We start from the raw sequence: 15697 nt of genomic DNA on the forward strand, positions 1-15697 counted from the left end.
TCAACCATCAACACTAGCCGTCATGGGAGAAGAACAAGAGAACATTGTGAGAACTCGAGATGTAACACATTAACCCTAGCCACCGTCCTCATCCCCCGCCTCGCGCCTCCCGGCCCCAGCGAGAGCAACAGGCATCCCACTGCCAAACGGCAAGCCACTGGCTGCCTCAACAACTGTCGCGGCCAAGCGAAAGTCACCCGCTGATGACCTGCCGCCAGCCAAGCGGCTATCTGGTGGACCTGTTACGGGCATCAAGCAGCCCGTAAAAGCAGCCCGACCAGCTCCGTCGGGCAGTCGTCCCGAAACACGAAGCAGCAGTAGGACTGGGATGCGTCCCACGACCGTGGCGACGAGGACAGCTGCCACGCGAACAGCTGCCCCTGCCCGACCGCCCGCTACCCGTGCGCCCGTCTCTCGCGCGCCAGTCACCAAGCCTGCAGCCAAACCTGCACCAGCTGTTAAGCCGGCCGTTGCTGCCAAGCCACGGCCAGGTGTGACTACGGCCGCTGTGCGGCGACCAGGAGTGGCGGGCCGCCCAGTTGCCCGTGGATCCGCTAGCTCCAGCCAATCTGTGAGCCTTTTCATGCTGATGTTTCTAACGCTCCCAGAGCCATGACGATCCCGACAAGTTGCGCGAGTACATGGGTGACTTTGGCAAAACGATAACAGACAACATCCAGGCACTGCTTGAACAGGAGTGAGCTTGAGTGTTGCTTAGTTGACCTCAGACGTGAGCGGATGTCGGTATTGCAGCATAACCGCACCGAAATGCAGACGACGCTCCTAACCGCTCAGAACCAGGAGAAGGAGGCGCGACGTGCGCTAGCGAACGCGAGCGAGGAACAGGAGGCGATCCTGGCGCGGCATGCTCGTGAGGTAGAGGACCTCGAGCGCCACCTTGAGAGGCGAGAGCGTGAGAAGCGCAACCTCGAGGACGAGCTCGCACGCAATCTCGAAGAGCTGGGCCATGAGCGCGCCGTCGCACGAGAGTTGCGGACCGAGCTCGCCGAGCAGTCCAAACGACACATGGGGCTGAACGCGCAGCTCATTGCCGCTCAGGCACAGGGGACGCTCCTCCAGGTCGAGGTTGACCGTGCCGAGATCGCTGTTAGCGCGTCCAAGGCTGAAGCTGAGGAATATCGCAAGCGGTGCGACGAGGCAGACCTGGGCGCTGAGGAGCGGATTCGTCTCGCGCAAGCCGAGTGTGATCGCCGCGTCGCCGAGATCGAGGACGAGTTACGTGCGGCCGAGACGATCCGCCGCAAACTCCATAACCAGGTACAGGAGCTCAAGGGCAACATCCGCGTGTTTGCACGTGTCCGTCCAGCCCTTGGTAAGCTGATCAACTATTGGTTCAAGCTGACGGCAGACCACGAGCGGAGCGCGCCCGATGGTCTCGCAGACATTGCGTACTGCGATGAGCGTGTGGCTGCCGAGACTGGCCAGAGCCACCTCACCGTGCGGTCGCGGAGCGAGAGTGCCATGGGCAAGGAGCGCGAGCAAGCGCTCACGTTCAACTTTGACAAGGTGTTCCAGCCAAAGCACGGTCAGCGTGAGGTGTTTGAGGAGATCTCGATGCTCGCCCAGAGCGTCCTCGACGGCTATAACGTGAGCTGATAATCCTATCAGGAGCTGACGACAGGTGTGCATCTTCGCCTACGGACAGACTGGATCGGGCAAGTCGTGGACCATGGAGGGCGCCAATGGCCTGCATGCAGGTATGATCCCGCGAGCGATCGACATGATCTTTGCCGAGAGTGCCAAGCTCCAGGACCGCGGGTGGAAGTACAGTATGGAGGGCTCGTTTCTGGAGGTATACAATGACGAGGTGAGCTAAACTCATCTCATTCAACTGACAGCAGATCAACGACCTCTTGGGAAGCGGGCAGTTTGACACGAAGAAGCACGAGATCAAGATCGACCGGGACAAGATGACCGTCACGGAAACTGTCGCCTTACCCCTCGCGAACCCACAGCAGGTCTCCACTCTCCTTGAGAAGGCTCGCTCTCGCCGCGCCGTAGCCGCAACACTTATGAACGAGCGCTCCTCGCGTTCCCACTCGGTCTTTGCACTCAAAGTGCGCGGCTGGAACGACTCCACAGGCGAGGAAAGCGAGGGCATCCTCAACCTTGTCGACCTGGCCGGTTCTGAACGACTCGCCTCCAGCGGAGCGGACAAGGACGCCGTGCGCCTCAAAGAGACAATCAACATCAACAAGAGCCTGAGTGCTCTCGCCGACGTCATTTCGGCTCTTGGACAGGGGACTGGCGCGGCACACGTGCCGTACCGCAACTCAACGCTTACCCGCCTCCTGCAGACTAGTTTGAGCGGGAGTAGTAAGACACTCATGCTGTGTAATCTCTCCCCGCTCGCTGCTCATCTCGGCGAGACGGTTTGCTCGCTCAGGTTTGCGACCAAGGTGAATTCGACGCCGGCGGGGACGGCACGGCGCAACCTCAAGTAAAACTCTAGGATGGACAATGTACGTCGTGCCATGTATGCTGTTGTGCGTGTGGAGGTGAACGGTGGGGAGGCCTGAGGTATACGGAAGAGGATTGAAGCAGAGTAACAGAGACTTGGCAATGGACCTTTGTACCCGAGTGAGGCAGTGCCACAGTTGGCATTGAGCTTGCCCGCTGGTATGTCACGGTTGGCATCACCTCTCAGAGTACTGGCCGTTAGTAATCTCGCCCCACTCGCGACTCCCCATCCCCGTACAGTGATATCCTATGCCATGAGTGATGCGCTGTATGATCTACAAAGACCCTAAGAAGACGGCTCCGACGTCGGCTCGATGCCGCTGCCAAGCACAATGTCGCCGACACGCAGCCGAGTCCAGCCCTGCTTGTTTTCGATAGTCTTCTGGTATCCCTTCCTACGCTTCTTGAGCAACGTGCGCGTGAGCGGGCTCTTGGTGTGCTCGAGCACAGTGAGCTCGCAGGTAGCGACCCAAGGGGGGATAGTCTCGAAGCTGGCATCCACACCAGGTCCCTTGGGCAGGGACTTGCGCAGCTCCTTCCCATCGGCCGCTGGCGAGCGGATAGCGTACTCGCGCCCGCCGACCTCGAGGATGCGCGTGAGCGCGAGCGTCGTTCCCGGCGCCTGCATCGGCTTGAGGGTCGGCAGCGTGAGCACGTCGCGCGGGTGCAGCAAGTACGTGCGGCTGTGGAGACGCGCGACGCAGTAGATGCCCTTGCTTGGCGTCGTCGTTTCGCGGAGCTTGCGGATCGCGTCGGGCATCGTGGTGGGGAGAGTGGGCTTGATCGACGCCGGAGCGAGGGGAGGAAGGCCGGCGAACGGCCCCGACGAGGTGGAAGCCGAGGCCGTTGCGAGCGCGCGCAGCGGCTGGCGCAGGAGGTCTGGTGTCAGCTCCGTCCGTCTAATTGAGGTTACTTTGTGGGACAGCTGGTCGGGGTGGCATGGTTGTTTGTGGACTCTGACAGCACTCGACCTCCGCTTTCTTACTCTTCGTTCATCGCCATCCTCAGACTTCTGACTTTGTGAACTGCGGAAGCAAATGTCCAAGACCACGTGGTCAAGAGCGGCTCGGCGCGCCTAACCTATCGGCGCTATTGACATAACGCCGTAGTGGCGATGAAGGATCCTCCGTTATGGCCCGACGGATCACCCAACCAAATGCGCCCCTCGCCCTCGTTCACCCTGTGGACCCTTCGGCTGCCACATTGACTGCCCCGCCAATCTGCCAAACCCACCGTCCCCTCCCTTCCCCCCCCCTACCTCCCCCCCAAGACCTCCCCCACCATACACCCGGTTGGCCTAGCAACCTTCGCCCTTCCCTCCCTCCCCCCCCGTCCCCCTGGCAGCCGCCCCATCCACATCTCCCGTTACTACTCTACTCTCTTCTTCGTCAAAAAACCACTCCTCCCCACTCCTTCTCCCCATCTCAACCATGCGCTCCGCTCTTGCCCAGTCGCTCCGCGCGGCCTCTGGCGTGAGTACGACACTCCCGCTGGCAATCCCACCACCCTGGCCAAGCCGCGCGCGATTAGAAAACGCCCAGCAGCGGGGAGGAAGAGAAAAGATACACCACAGTGCGATGCGCTCGTGTTCGGGGCGCCTGCACTTGCAGTGCACGCCTGCGCCCCTCTCCTCCCCTAAGCGATAGGTGTACGCCGCGGCTTTGTCGAGCTCGACGCTGGTCTTTGGCGCGAGCTCGAAAGATGGCGCGCCAAGCCCCGGCCGGGGTGGTCCTTCCAACCTCGAAAGACATTGCTAACGTTCACAGCGTCGCATGGCCGTTCGCTCGTACGCGACTGCCAAGCCCGGTACGTGGAGCTATGGTGTGCTTCTGTGTGCATGTTTGCTGACGCTGTGTCTTTTTTCTTCATGGTCTTCGCACCTTCCTCTCCCTCGTGTTACTCCGACCTCCGACATGGTTCCTCCACCCAACCCAACCCCTTGCCCTGCCCACACAACCCATCAACCAACCCAACCTCCCTGGCCCTGACACATTCGTCAACCAACACTCTATCAAATCACCCACCAACACTATGACAACCATCACCAACAGCCGCCTCGGAGGTCTCGTCGATCCTCGAGAGCCGCATTGCCGGCACTTCGGTTGGCGGTGACGTCCAGGAGACCGGCCGTGTCCTCAGTACGTCGTGCCTGGATGACTCTTAGTTCCCCCACTGACACGTGCAGCCATTGGTGACGGTATCGCCCGTGTCTACGGTCTCCGCAACGTCCAGGCCGAGGAGATGGTTGAGTTCTCTTCGGGTGTCCGCGGCATGGCTCTTAACCTCGAGGCCGACAACGTCGGTGTTACCATCTTCGGTAACGACCGTCTTATCAAGGAGGGTGACACCGTCAAGCGTACCGGCGAGATTGTCGACGTCCCCGTTGGCCCCGGCCTTCTCGGCCGTGTCGTCGACGCTCTCGGCAACCCCATTGACGGCAAGGGCCCCATCGAGGCCATCGGCCGCACCAAGGCCCAGGTCAAGGCCCCCGGTATTCTCCCCCGTCGCTCGGTCCACGAGCCCATGATGACCGGTATGAAGTCGGTCGACTCGCTCGTCCCCATTGGCCGTGGCCAGCGTGAGCTCATCATTGGTGACCGTCAGACTGGCAAGTCGGCCGTCGCTATCGACACTATCCTTAACCAGAAGAAGTGGAACGACGGCAACGACGAGTCCAAGAAGCTCTACTGCGTCTACGTCGCCGTCGGCCAGAAGCGTTCGACTGTCGCCCAGCTCGTCAAGACCCTCGAGGAGAACGACGCCCTCAAGTACTCGATCATTGTCGCCGCTACCGCCTCGGACGCCGCGCCCCTCCAGTACCTCGCCCCCTTCTCGGCCTGCGCCATGGGCGAGTGGTTCCGTGACAACGGCAAGCACGCCCTCATCATCTACGACGACCTTTCCAAGCAGGCCGTCGCGTACCGTCAGATGTCGCTCCTTCTCCGTCGTCCCCCCGGTCGTGAGGCTTACCCCGGTGACGTCTTCTACCTCCACTCGCGTCTCCTTGAGCGTGCCGCCAAGATGAACGAGAACTACGGTGGTGGCTCGCTTACTGCCCTCCCCATCATTGAGACCCAGGGTGGTGACGTCTCGGCTTACATTCCCACCAACGTCATTTCGATTACCGACGGCCAGATCTTCCTCGAGGCTGAGCTCTTCTTCAAGGGTATCCGCCCCGCCATCAACGTCGGTCTTTCGGTCTCGCGTGTCGGTTCGGCTGCCCAGACCAAGCTCATGAAGTCCGTTGCCGGTTCGCTCAAGCTCTACCTCGCTCAGTACCGTGAGGTCGCCGCCTTCGCCCAGTTCGGCTCGGACCTCGACGCCTCGACCCGCTACCTCCTCAACCGTGGTGCCCGTCTTACCGAGCTCCTCAAGCAGCCCCAGTTCTCGCCCATGGCCACTGAGATCATGGCTCCCCTCATCTACGCCGGTGTCAACGGTCTCCTTGACAAGGTCCCCACCGAGCAGATCACCGCCTGGGAGAAGTCGTTCACTGAGGTCCTCAAGAACCAGCACCAGCCCCTCCTCGAGAAGCTTTCGGGCGGTGTCCTCACCCCTGAGATCGAGAAGGAGATGAAGGCCGTCATTGAGGGCCACGTCGCCGACTTCGTCGCTGCCTAAGCGCCTAACAGCCAACATAGGGGAATAGGGGTAGTCTAGGTTACGTCTACAGCTAGTCGAGCTTGGATGCTCTGGAAAAAATGCATCGAGATTGAAAGATGACTGGGTCGAGGAAGTCAGCTGTTGTCTGTGTTCGTCTGTGCTTGCGGGTGCGTGGGCCATAAAGTCCCGTGGGCCCGAGGCCTCGACGCCAATCATGAGAGAGATGAAGGATGATCTCGGAGGATTCAACAGCCACTCAAGCTGACATGAGGAGATTTGCCAGTCTGTGCGCTGACTTCCGACTTCGGCACTCGCGTCGCGCCCCCATTTCCCACTGGCTGACCAACACATCGCAGCAAACAGAAGTCGGAAGTGGCGCTTTGCCCGCAAGATACGTTTGCTGATGATAAATACATGTTCTTACGACTATGCTATGCAAAGGAAACGGAAAGGTATCTCACTCAGCCATGCCATTCACATCATTCTCCGGCGTCTCATCGCCATTAGTGGCGCACGCTTCCCCCTCGCGCGCCTCGACGCCATCAGTGGCGCTTGCCGTGCCCTCAAGTGCTTCTCGACCGTTCGTCCAAGTCGGTTGAGCGCTCGCACGCGCACGCGCACTCCGCTCTGCCTCGGCTTTTGCGACAGCCTTCCCCTTCCGCTTGTCCCCCTGCTTCTTCTTCCGCGCGAAGCCCTCGAGCAGCCGCGCCTGGTCTTCCACAGATGCTTCCTCTGGATTGCGCAGGCGAGCTTCCCGGCGTCTAAGGGGCATCTCGGGTTCTGGTTGTGTCGGAACCGCAGGTTCTGCCCACTTCACCGCCATCTTAACCTCGAGGCGACGCTTCTCCCACTCGATTTCGTGGTCGTTCTCTCCGAGCTCGGCGAGCTTCTCGCGCGCGAGATTGTATAGTCGCGCCGCCTCCGCCTCAGCAGCTTCTTCCGGTGCAGGAATGTCATCTCGTTCGCGCGCCCACGACGATGGGCGATCGAGGTCGAGGCTCCGGATACAGATGGCGATAATCACCTCAGGGAGCAGGACGAAGCTTGCAAACTGCGAGCGTTCGTCATCGGCTAGTGTGGCGAGCCGTCCCGTGCTGCAGTGGTCCCGTACCCAGTCGGATAAAGCCAAGCCAGCCTGCTTGATCTCGCTGTTCTTAAAGTCGCCGAGCGCGAGCTCCTCCTTCAACCTCGACCGATCGTCTTTGCCCTTGTAGAACGCTTCGACGCGCCACTTCGCGGGAATGTACCGGCCAGCGGCCAGATCCGTGAGGTGCCCCTGTAGCCTCCCAATCTGCTCGGACAGCGGGAGCGCGCGGAAGCGGTCGTACTCACTCGCGTCGTCCGGGAGGACCACAGACGTGGACTCGCCTGTGTGGACAGCGGAGGTCTCGTATTGGCCAATCTGGGGTCAGCAATGTTACTCGCGCTACCTACTGTGACCTCTGCCATGGCTTCGCCCTCGTAGAGGAATAGGATTCCCCTACGTGTGGGGCGGTAGACCTTGCCATCCTGCGTCTGCACCTCGTAGAAATCACGGCTGCCTGCTGATTCTGCTAGTTCCATTCGCAGGAGCTTGGCCGGAAACCAGAGACGCCTGTACTTGACCAGGCAAGTGTCGCCAGGTGCCACCCTGCCGTCAGCTGGAGCAGCGGGAGACTCACCCAGGGTGCATCGTCTTCTTCCACTTGGGCCCTTTTGGTGTCGGCGGATCGCTCAAGTCGTCATCATCGAACAAATCGGCCGTTAATAATGTGGCATTATGCCGACTGAGCGCAGTACCCAGATCGAGTTCGTCATCGTCGTCGTCGTCTTCCTCGTCGGACAGGTAGAGCGTTGACGCTGACGGGCCCGCGAGCTGGCGCGGCGAGCTAAGAGGCGAGGAAGACGCTGCCGTTGAGGTCGGCGAGACCGAGCCCTCCCGGGAGGGGACCTTCGGTGGACGCGCCGCGTCGCCCAGGGAGGAGCTCCGCTTTTTGGTGGGGCGCTTCTCCTTCTCCTCGTGGCGTTTCCGCTTCCTCGGCTGAGCTTTTGGCGCCGTGTTGGTCTGTGAACTCGGCGCGCTGTCGATGAGATTGAGCGTCTTGCGTCGAGAGTTGTCGCGCTTGAGCTTTACCTCGCGATCCTGGTCCATGCTGCCTAGAAGGTCATCAAGGCTCGCCGGTGGTGGGGAGGAAGACGGCACCGGAACGGCTATGGCCGGGGCCCGCTTCGCCGCGGATGGCTTCGCCTTCTGCGCTCTCTTGCTCTTATAAGTCTTTAGATGAACCCTTCTTGCTGGAGCCTTGGGATTGTATGGACTGGAAGGGGGAGAGGATGAACTGGACGCGCTCGATGGGCTCGCGGGAGCGGAGGATAAGGGTGAGGACACGGGTGGTTTGGACTTGATAGGCCGCGGGTTGGCCATCTTGGAGTAGAATGGGAAATGGGACCTTGAAAGCGCGGGTGAGATATCAACAGAGAGGAGAGAAGCGGCGTTAGGAAGGTTGACGTTGAAGGAGAGTGATGGATAGAAGATGAAAGGGAGTCTTGCGTGGTTGTGTGATGGGACTGTCACCTGTAATCGGTGACTTGTTGTTACTTGTCCAACCTCCACCGCGCGCCCCTACGCCCTACGCCCTCCGCCGCCTAGTGCCTCCAACACCACCACCAGGTCACTTGTACATGTACATGTAAAGATGAACGACTCCCCACCCCACGCCAGTTATCCCACATCATAATATCACGCCCCTATGATAAATCTGCTGAGAGATGTTTCGTCTCTATACCACACAGTACACAGCGTCATACGTATGCATAGGAAAGGTATAGCTGGTTCATCATTCCTTCCCAAACACCACGTCATTAGCCACGTGGTAATCGCCACCAGACGCGTCTGGATGTTGTGACACCCGCACATTCCACTTTCCGACCATCGCCCATTGTCATTCACCTCCACTCACCTACTCCTCCGCCGCGATGGCCACCTCGCCAGGCAAGAAGGTCGACGTCCCGACCGTCTCCTTCCGCGTCATCACCGACGCTAAGGCCTTCGTAGGCCCGGCGGGCGTTCAAAGCGTGAGTGGTGGAGGGCGTCCAGCGCTTACATCAGGAGCAGGCGCGATCTTATGGCTGTGAGTTTGGCATCCATGATCAAGTTGACGCAGCAGACAATGACTTTTCCTATTTTGAGAGGCCAGAGCACTACATCCGTCACATCGGTCAGCTATCGTCCTGAGAATTTGAGCTGACGACAGAGCCTATCGAGAGCGAGCTTGCAGTGCAAGTAGAGTACGACATGGACGAGCAGGGTGAGGCTCCGGACGGAACGTAGAGCTAACAACAGACCAGGAATGGCTGGACGCAGTCAACGCCGAGCGCAAGAAGGAGCAGATGGGGCCAGTGTCGTACGAGCTCTTCGAAGTCATCATAGACAAACTAGAGAAGGAGTGGTTCAACCTCGTGAGCTACGTAGCTCTCTTTTGGCTAACACTAGATTAAGCGCATCCCGCAGCCGCAGAGCCACTTACCCGTTGAGGATTCGAAATGCGCCATATGTGACGACGGCGAAGGAGAGAACTCGAATGCCATCGTCTTCTGCGACGGTTGCAACCTCGCCGTCCACCAGGACTGCTACGGCGTTCCCTACATCCCCGAGGGCCAGTGGCTGTGCCGGAAGTGCACTGTGTCCCCAGAGAACCCCGTGGTGAGTCTACCGCCGGGTTACCGCTGACGTAGTCCTGCCTGTTCTGCCCGAACGAGGGCGGCGCATTCAAGCAAACCACAACTGGGCTATGGTCACACCTACTGTGTGCCATATGGATCCCCGAACTGGGTGTTGGCAACTCGATATACATGGAACCTGTCGAGAGCGTCGAGAACGTCCCCAAGAGCCGATGGAAACTCGTGTGCTCTCTGTGCAAGGAGCGCGTTGGCGCGTGCATCCAGTGTGAGAAACCGAGCTGCTTCACCGCATTCCACGTGACGTGCGCGCGCCAGGCGGGTCTGCTCATGAGCATGAAGTTAATGGGCGCGGACGGGCAGCTCAAGGCGTTCTGCGACAAGCATCTGCCAGTGAGTTCCAGCCTCTCACAGCAGCTGACGACAGGCGGACTGGCGGTTGGCCTCCGAGGCGGACGACATTGATGACGAGTCGTACCATGGCTCTGAGGAAGACTCCGAGGACGCACCATCCCCTGCTTCCCCAAGAAAACGTAAGCGCAACGACTCGACGACGACACGTCCAACGACTATAACGACCAAGTCGGCGCGTGCACACGCCAAGTCGTACAGACCTGGGCCGCCTATCGTGCCGCGCATGATCGTGAACCGCCTCGTCGATTACGTTGCAAAGGTGTCGATCAACAAGCGTAACCTCTTCATCGAGCGCCTATGTCGATACTGGAGTCTGAAACGAGAGGCACGGCGTGGCGCGCCACTGCTGAAGCGCCTCCACCTTGAACCGTGGACCGCGACGACGGAATCGCGTGACGAGACGGAAGCAGAGAAGGTGAAGAAGCTCGAGTTCCTCGTCGCGCTCCGCAACGACCTTGAGAAGGTGCGCCTGCTCGCTGAGCTCGTGCGGAAGCGTGAGAAGGAGAAGCTTCGTCAGGCACAGGTCATCAAGGACGTCGTCGAGAGCTTCGTGTTCCAGCACTTCACTGCGTTACGGGCGGCGTACGAACGCATCGCCGCTCTCGACAAGGAGGACATTTTCCTCCACCCCGTCGACAAGGACGAGGTGCCCGACTATTACGAGGTGATCAAAGAACCGATCTGTTTCTCCGACATCGATGAGAAGATCGACAACGTCATCTACCGCAACGTGGCGGAGTTCAAGGTGACCCTGCCTGTTCCCAAAGCAAGCTAACGCCAGCACGACATCAGCCTTGTATTCGCGAACGCACAGGTGTACAACAAGTCGGACACGGCGTTTTACCGTCGTGCCGGTCGGTACAAATCGCTTGCGGAGCCGATTCTCTCTGAGTTGGACGGCCTTCATGCCACGTCCTCGCTCTTGCCGGCAGGGGACGAGTGGATCCACCCGGCAGATGGCGCTGTGGGTGACCTCGAGACCTCGCTGGCACGATTGCATACGCTGCTGGCACCAGACCGCACCGACCCGACGCGCGATCTTCTCGCGTCGATCTTCGTGTCTGAAGTGGAGAAGCCGAAGGAGCCGACGCCGCCGCGGCCAAAGCGCCAGTACGTGGACCGGAAGAAACTGCAGGCAGAGCGCGAGGAGCGATACCAGGAGCGCAAGGCATTGGGCGGGCTGCGGACGAGCCGACGCAACAACGCTCTTGCTTCCTCCCCGTTGGAGACGCCGGCGCCTGAGCTTGCTGCTGAGCCTGAACCGGTACCTGAACCCCAGCATCGGTCAGAGCCGGGTCCAAGCGGCACGAGCTTTACTCCACGGAGACGCACGAGGCGCGCAGTGGCGGAGGCAGAGGCCAGCTCCGCTTCCTCGTCTCCTGGATCCATCAAACCCATGAAGCACCCACAACGCGGTGTTCTCGGCGTCCGGAGCGTACCTGTGCTCACGGACGCGCAGCGGCGCGCCAAAGAAAAGAGACTGGACCTGGTTACGACATCATTAGACGCGCGGCACCAGAACGAGCGCTTCAACGTGGGCTGGATCTTGCCCGAGGGGTCGAAGCGGCGGCGGGCCGAGCCGGACCCTCCCAAACTCAAGGAGCCTCCCAAGTCCAAGCCAAGGGGAAAGGTGTACGAGCCGGATCCGAAGGAGAAGAACGAGACGGAGAAGGAGAAGACGGGCAAGGAGAACGGGCGGCCGCGCAATGTTTCCCTGTCGTCCGCACGGTCCACCACGCCACGGTCCAGCAAGCGCAATGCATCGCCATTACCATTACCAGGGCCGTCCGCCAAGCGGCTGAAAGCCGAGAGTGACGACGACGAGCTCACCCCTGTGCCGGATAGCGCACCGCTCACTGCCACCGAGCCGACCTTCCCAGATCGCGGCAGTTTATCGCCACTCCCAGAGGACATGGCGACGCCGCGGAAGAAGATGGATGTGAGTGAGGAGGAGACGGAGGGGATGGCAGATGAACAGAGCGATGATAAGGAGGAGAGCTCGACGCGCAAGGAAGCCATGGAAGTCGAAGAGAGAAACGAAAATGTGCAGGCGGAGGCGGCTGAACTTGTCGAGAACGACAAGGGGATGAACCCACCAGGGCCACCAGAAGAAGGGAACGAGTCAGCACCGCCAGAAGCGGGGAACGAGAGAGCTGAGGACGGTACGCTGGAGAGCGCGACAGCGGTTCAAGAAGAAGATCACGACGGTTCCGGCCAGATGGCGATGGCAGCCAGTGAGGAGGACAAGGTTCCAAACGACGACTCCGCAGCGGAACCCGCCGTGGACGACGCACCCACCACAGGGCCGTCCGCCGCCGTCCCACCACAGGCCAGCATCGCGCACTCAGGTCCATCCTCCCCTCCCGCCAGTAAGGTCAAGCTCGATTTCCGACCTGGCATGCAAGGTGAGCTTGAATGCACTTAAGGCAGCTGACATGAGTGTGGGCCAAGGTAACGTCGTTCCCGTACTTCCCTGCCCAGATCGTCGACCCTGTGACCGAACGGGAGACTGTGCCACAGAGCGTTCTAGACCTCGAGGAGAGCAGCGCCAAGAACGGTGCCGTGCTTCTTGTCCGCTTCTACGACAAGGAGGGATCATGGGGCTGGGCGACTGAGGACCGAATCGCGCCAATCGGCGGTGAGGACGACGTGTTGTACCTTGCCGTGAGTACATTGCAGAGATGGGCTGACAATAGGGCAAGGAGCCGGGCAAGAAGAAGAAGGCTGCCAATAACCGCACCAAGGCCAAGTGCCGCAAGGCGTACAACGAGGCCGTGGCCGCCATGAAGCAGGCGTAAGACATCGTAGCCCTGTATTACTATGCATCAGAACGTATAATCACTCGCCTGAGTTCGCGAAGTCAAGGTGGGTCACGACAGCATGGCGAGCGCCTTAAGGAGCTCTGTGCGCGCCGTTTCGGGATCCTCGAATTCGAGCGCGCTGATCGCCCACCGGCAGTGCTTCTGGCACCGCTCCGTCTCGGCACGGCTCAGCTCACGCACCGGACCAAGTCGCGCTGGGACAGGCGCTGGTGGCGGGATAACCGGGGCCGCGCGAACGGGAGCTGGGACAGCGCGGACAGGAGCAGAAGTGGGAGGAGCCCGAGGAGGGGACGTGGGCGGAGGAGCCCGGGGAGGAGCATGTGGCGGCGACGCAACAGGCGGAGGAGAGAGAGGCGGCGCGCTCGGTGCAGAGCGGGCCACGGGCGCCACTGAAGGAGGGGAGGAAGGCGGGTCAGGCTCGGGTGAGAGGAGATCGATGAAGAACCGGCTCGCGTTGGAGCGAGGCTGCACTTCCGGCCCGGGTGCCTCCTCCTCCTCGTTGTCTGACACAGGGGTCGAGTCGAACGCGGGTGCGCCGCCCACCACGCCGGGAAGGCTGGGGAGGGGCAGCGGTGGCGGGACGGAGGGGAGGCCAAAGCCGCCACTGGAATCGGAGAGGGTACGTTCCAGGCCAACTGGGGCGGAGGGGAGCTCCAGGCCCGAACCGCCAGAGCGCGCACTGCCACCGGACAGCGTACGGTCCATCGAAGCGGGTGCTGGTACGCCTGGGAGCGAGGGGAGGTCGGGGGAGGTTGCCAGTGGGGAACGTGCGTCGGGCGGTGAAGTTGGGGCGAGGGAGGCGGACGCGCGCGAGGTTGGCGTCGCTATACCTCCCGATCCTGAGCCGGATCCACGGCGATCGGTTGGCGCGTCAGCTGGTGGTCCGAGGGCGGCGAGCTCGGCCTCCAGAGGGTCCACAGCTGGTGTCAGCTCAATCAGCGTCACAGCGGCACTCCAACTTACGCGGACCGGACACGGGCGTTCGTCCTTCGCGCAGACACTTTGCAAGGTCGGCCGCCTTCCATTTCGCGTACTTTGCCTTCTGCGCGATCTGGTGTCAACTTGTCAGATATCCTAGCTCACCTCCTCGGACATGCCCGTCTCGAAGGCGTTGAGGACGTCGATGAACTGGCCTGCGACGACGAATTTGCGGATAGTCGCTCTGGGGTTAGTGTGTCCTCTCTGCCATTGTCTACAAGCCGCCTTTCATAGCCTCTTCCGCGAGATCCTCCCTTGGTTCCTCACGGCCTTCTCTGCCCTCTCAAACCCCTCCCCTTCCCAAGTCTCTGCTAGCCTGCCATCCTCTCGCTCCTCTCTTCCAAGGCGGTGCCGAGGTGCCAGCCGGACTTACTTGCCAAAGTCACCCGCGCGTTCCGCGTTATCCGCCCCCATGAACACCTTGAGCGCAAAGTTCTCCACGTGCGCACTTCCTACCGCCTCGTTGGACACGGCCTCATTATCTCCAAGAGCCGCCTTCATCTCCTCGAGCGCGTCGAGGATGCGCATGAGGAACGCCGTTCCCTCGCGCGACCGATTGGGGATCTTGAGCGCCTTCTGCGCCGCCCAGAAGCAGCCTGGAGTCAGACATGGCGACGGACAGACAGGTAAGCGTACACCAATAGCTGACGACCGGGTCAACTTTCTTGAGCTCGGCCGCGCGCCTGAGCGTCTGCTCGACGGGGCGGAGGTCGGCGGGCACGTTGTCCACCGGAATGTCTATTGCGTCCATGTTCAATGTTGAGGAGGAGAGTGGGGGATGGAGAGTGGAGAATTGTTTGGCCGACGGCTTGTGATCGAAATACAATACTTGAAGTTGAGAGAAGCTCGCCGTTGTGGCGGTGCGTGATAGCGCTCAGACGTGATGTGATGGTCAACGCGGTGGCCTCGAAGTTGAGGTACTGTTGCTGAATCGTTACAATCGTCACCGCGTCATCCGCCTTTTGGGCTGTGGTGCTGTGGGTCCCCAAAGGCACGTGGTTTGAGCATGGACTCTTTATTCGGGCCCTCAGTCTGTTCCTAGCACGCGTCCCTGTCAAAGCAAACAGGCACCACGCGGTGCTTTAAAATCAAAGCACAATGTTGCTGCGTTGCCTACTTGACAGAAGTACAGCGATATCTTTCCTATGATTTCATGATTTCCTATCATTTCCTATGATTTCCTATGACACTGACCTCCACGAAGCCCAAACCAAGCACCGACAAAGCGAACAATGCACTGCCTGCATCTCATGATCTGCGCACTTGGACCGATGGCCTCTTTGAGGCAGTGATCGTCATGGACACTGAGCGATGGAGTAACCGCAGCGACACACCCGATGCCGCGTTGAACGGCGACCACGGCCTATCGCATCCAGCGCGGATAGGCTCCTGCAGCTTCCATATCCGTATTCGTCATCAGCTCCCCTCCCCCGAGTCCTGACATCGCCCTCAGTGGCGGTGGCGGCGCGCCTCTCCCACCCAACAGACTATGTGACTACAGGATGATATGCAGGAGGCGCCAGATGCGATGGAGCGGACGATCATGTCGGGGTTTATGTGAACGATCTCCCAAGCAGCAGACGCGCCGGGCAGGCAATCGCGCGCCACCAAACGAGTCAACCAACATCCGCTTGTGATTTGGATATCCTTGAACACAACTTCAGAACATGGAGTGGCCGTTAGCACAACTGAACCAGATGCCAATCCATGTCAGCTCACTTCTGGTCATCAGTGGGTACCGT

General features: G+C 60.4%; 6 protein-coding genes across 6 annotated transcripts; 3 read left to right on the plus strand and 3 right to left on the minus strand.

Annotated features, from left to right (window-relative positions):
- Positions 1-22: 22 nt before the first annotated feature.
- KAR3 (uncharacterized protein) lies at positions 23-2465 on the plus strand (the record flags this gene model as incomplete). The annotated part of the gene is made up of 7 exons (XM_060601799.1): positions 23-46; positions 80-571; positions 609-697; positions 729-1333; positions 1370-1608; positions 1643-1828; positions 1863-2465. 7 exons carry the CDS (start codon positions 23-25, stop codon positions 2463-2465), a joined length of 2238 nt encoding a protein of 745 aa, XP_060458257.1.
- Positions 2466-2767: 302 nt separating this feature from the next.
- On the minus strand, positions 2768-3422 carry CcaverHIS019_0506210 (uncharacterized protein; the record flags this gene model as incomplete). Its single annotated transcript, XM_060601801.1, has 2 exons — positions 2768-3360; positions 3395-3422. 2 exons carry the CDS (start codon positions 3420-3422, stop codon positions 2768-2770), a joined length of 621 nt encoding a protein of 206 aa, XP_060458258.1.
- Positions 3423-3911: 489 nt separating this feature from the next.
- On the plus strand, positions 3912-6102 carry ATP1 (uncharacterized protein; the record flags this gene model as incomplete). Its single annotated transcript, XM_060601802.1, has 4 exons — positions 3912-3953; positions 4248-4287; positions 4533-4619; positions 4667-6102. The coding sequence occupies 4 exons, from the start codon at positions 3912-3914 to the stop codon at positions 6100-6102; spliced, it is 1605 nt and encodes a 534-aa protein (XP_060458259.1).
- Positions 6103-6541: 439 nt separating this feature from the next.
- Positions 6542-8215, minus strand: CcaverHIS019_0506230 (uncharacterized protein; the record flags this gene model as incomplete). The annotated part of the gene is made up of 3 exons (XM_060601803.1): positions 6542-7486; positions 7519-7714; positions 7746-8215. 3 exons carry the CDS (start codon positions 8213-8215, stop codon positions 6542-6544), a joined length of 1611 nt encoding a protein of 536 aa, XP_060458260.1.
- Positions 8216-9039: 824 nt separating this feature from the next.
- On the plus strand, positions 9040-12953 carry CcaverHIS019_0506240 (uncharacterized protein; the record flags this gene model as incomplete). The annotated part of the gene is made up of 11 exons (XM_060601804.1): positions 9040-9138; positions 9173-9194; positions 9231-9281; positions 9318-9371; positions 9407-9522; positions 9557-9766; positions 9799-10134; positions 10169-10900; positions 10937-12560; positions 12596-12819; positions 12852-12953. The coding sequence occupies 11 exons, from the start codon at positions 9040-9042 to the stop codon at positions 12951-12953; spliced, it is 3570 nt and encodes a 1189-aa protein (XP_060458261.1).
- A 72-nt stretch (positions 12954-13025) lies between these two features.
- Positions 13026-14706, minus strand: CcaverHIS019_0506250 (uncharacterized protein; the record flags this gene model as incomplete). Its single annotated transcript, XM_060601805.1, has 5 exons — positions 13026-13897; positions 13941-14028; positions 14061-14139; positions 14329-14551; positions 14592-14706. 5 exons carry the CDS (start codon positions 14704-14706, stop codon positions 13026-13028), a joined length of 1377 nt encoding a protein of 458 aa, XP_060458262.1.
- Between the last annotated feature and the right edge of the window lie 991 nt (positions 14707-15697).

This window comes from Cutaneotrichosporon cavernicola (genome assembly GCF_030864355.1).
Source record: "Cutaneotrichosporon cavernicola HIS019 DNA, chromosome: 5".
Lineage (NCBI taxonomy): Eukaryota > Fungi > Basidiomycota > Tremellomycetes > Trichosporonales > Trichosporonaceae > Cutaneotrichosporon > Cutaneotrichosporon cavernicola.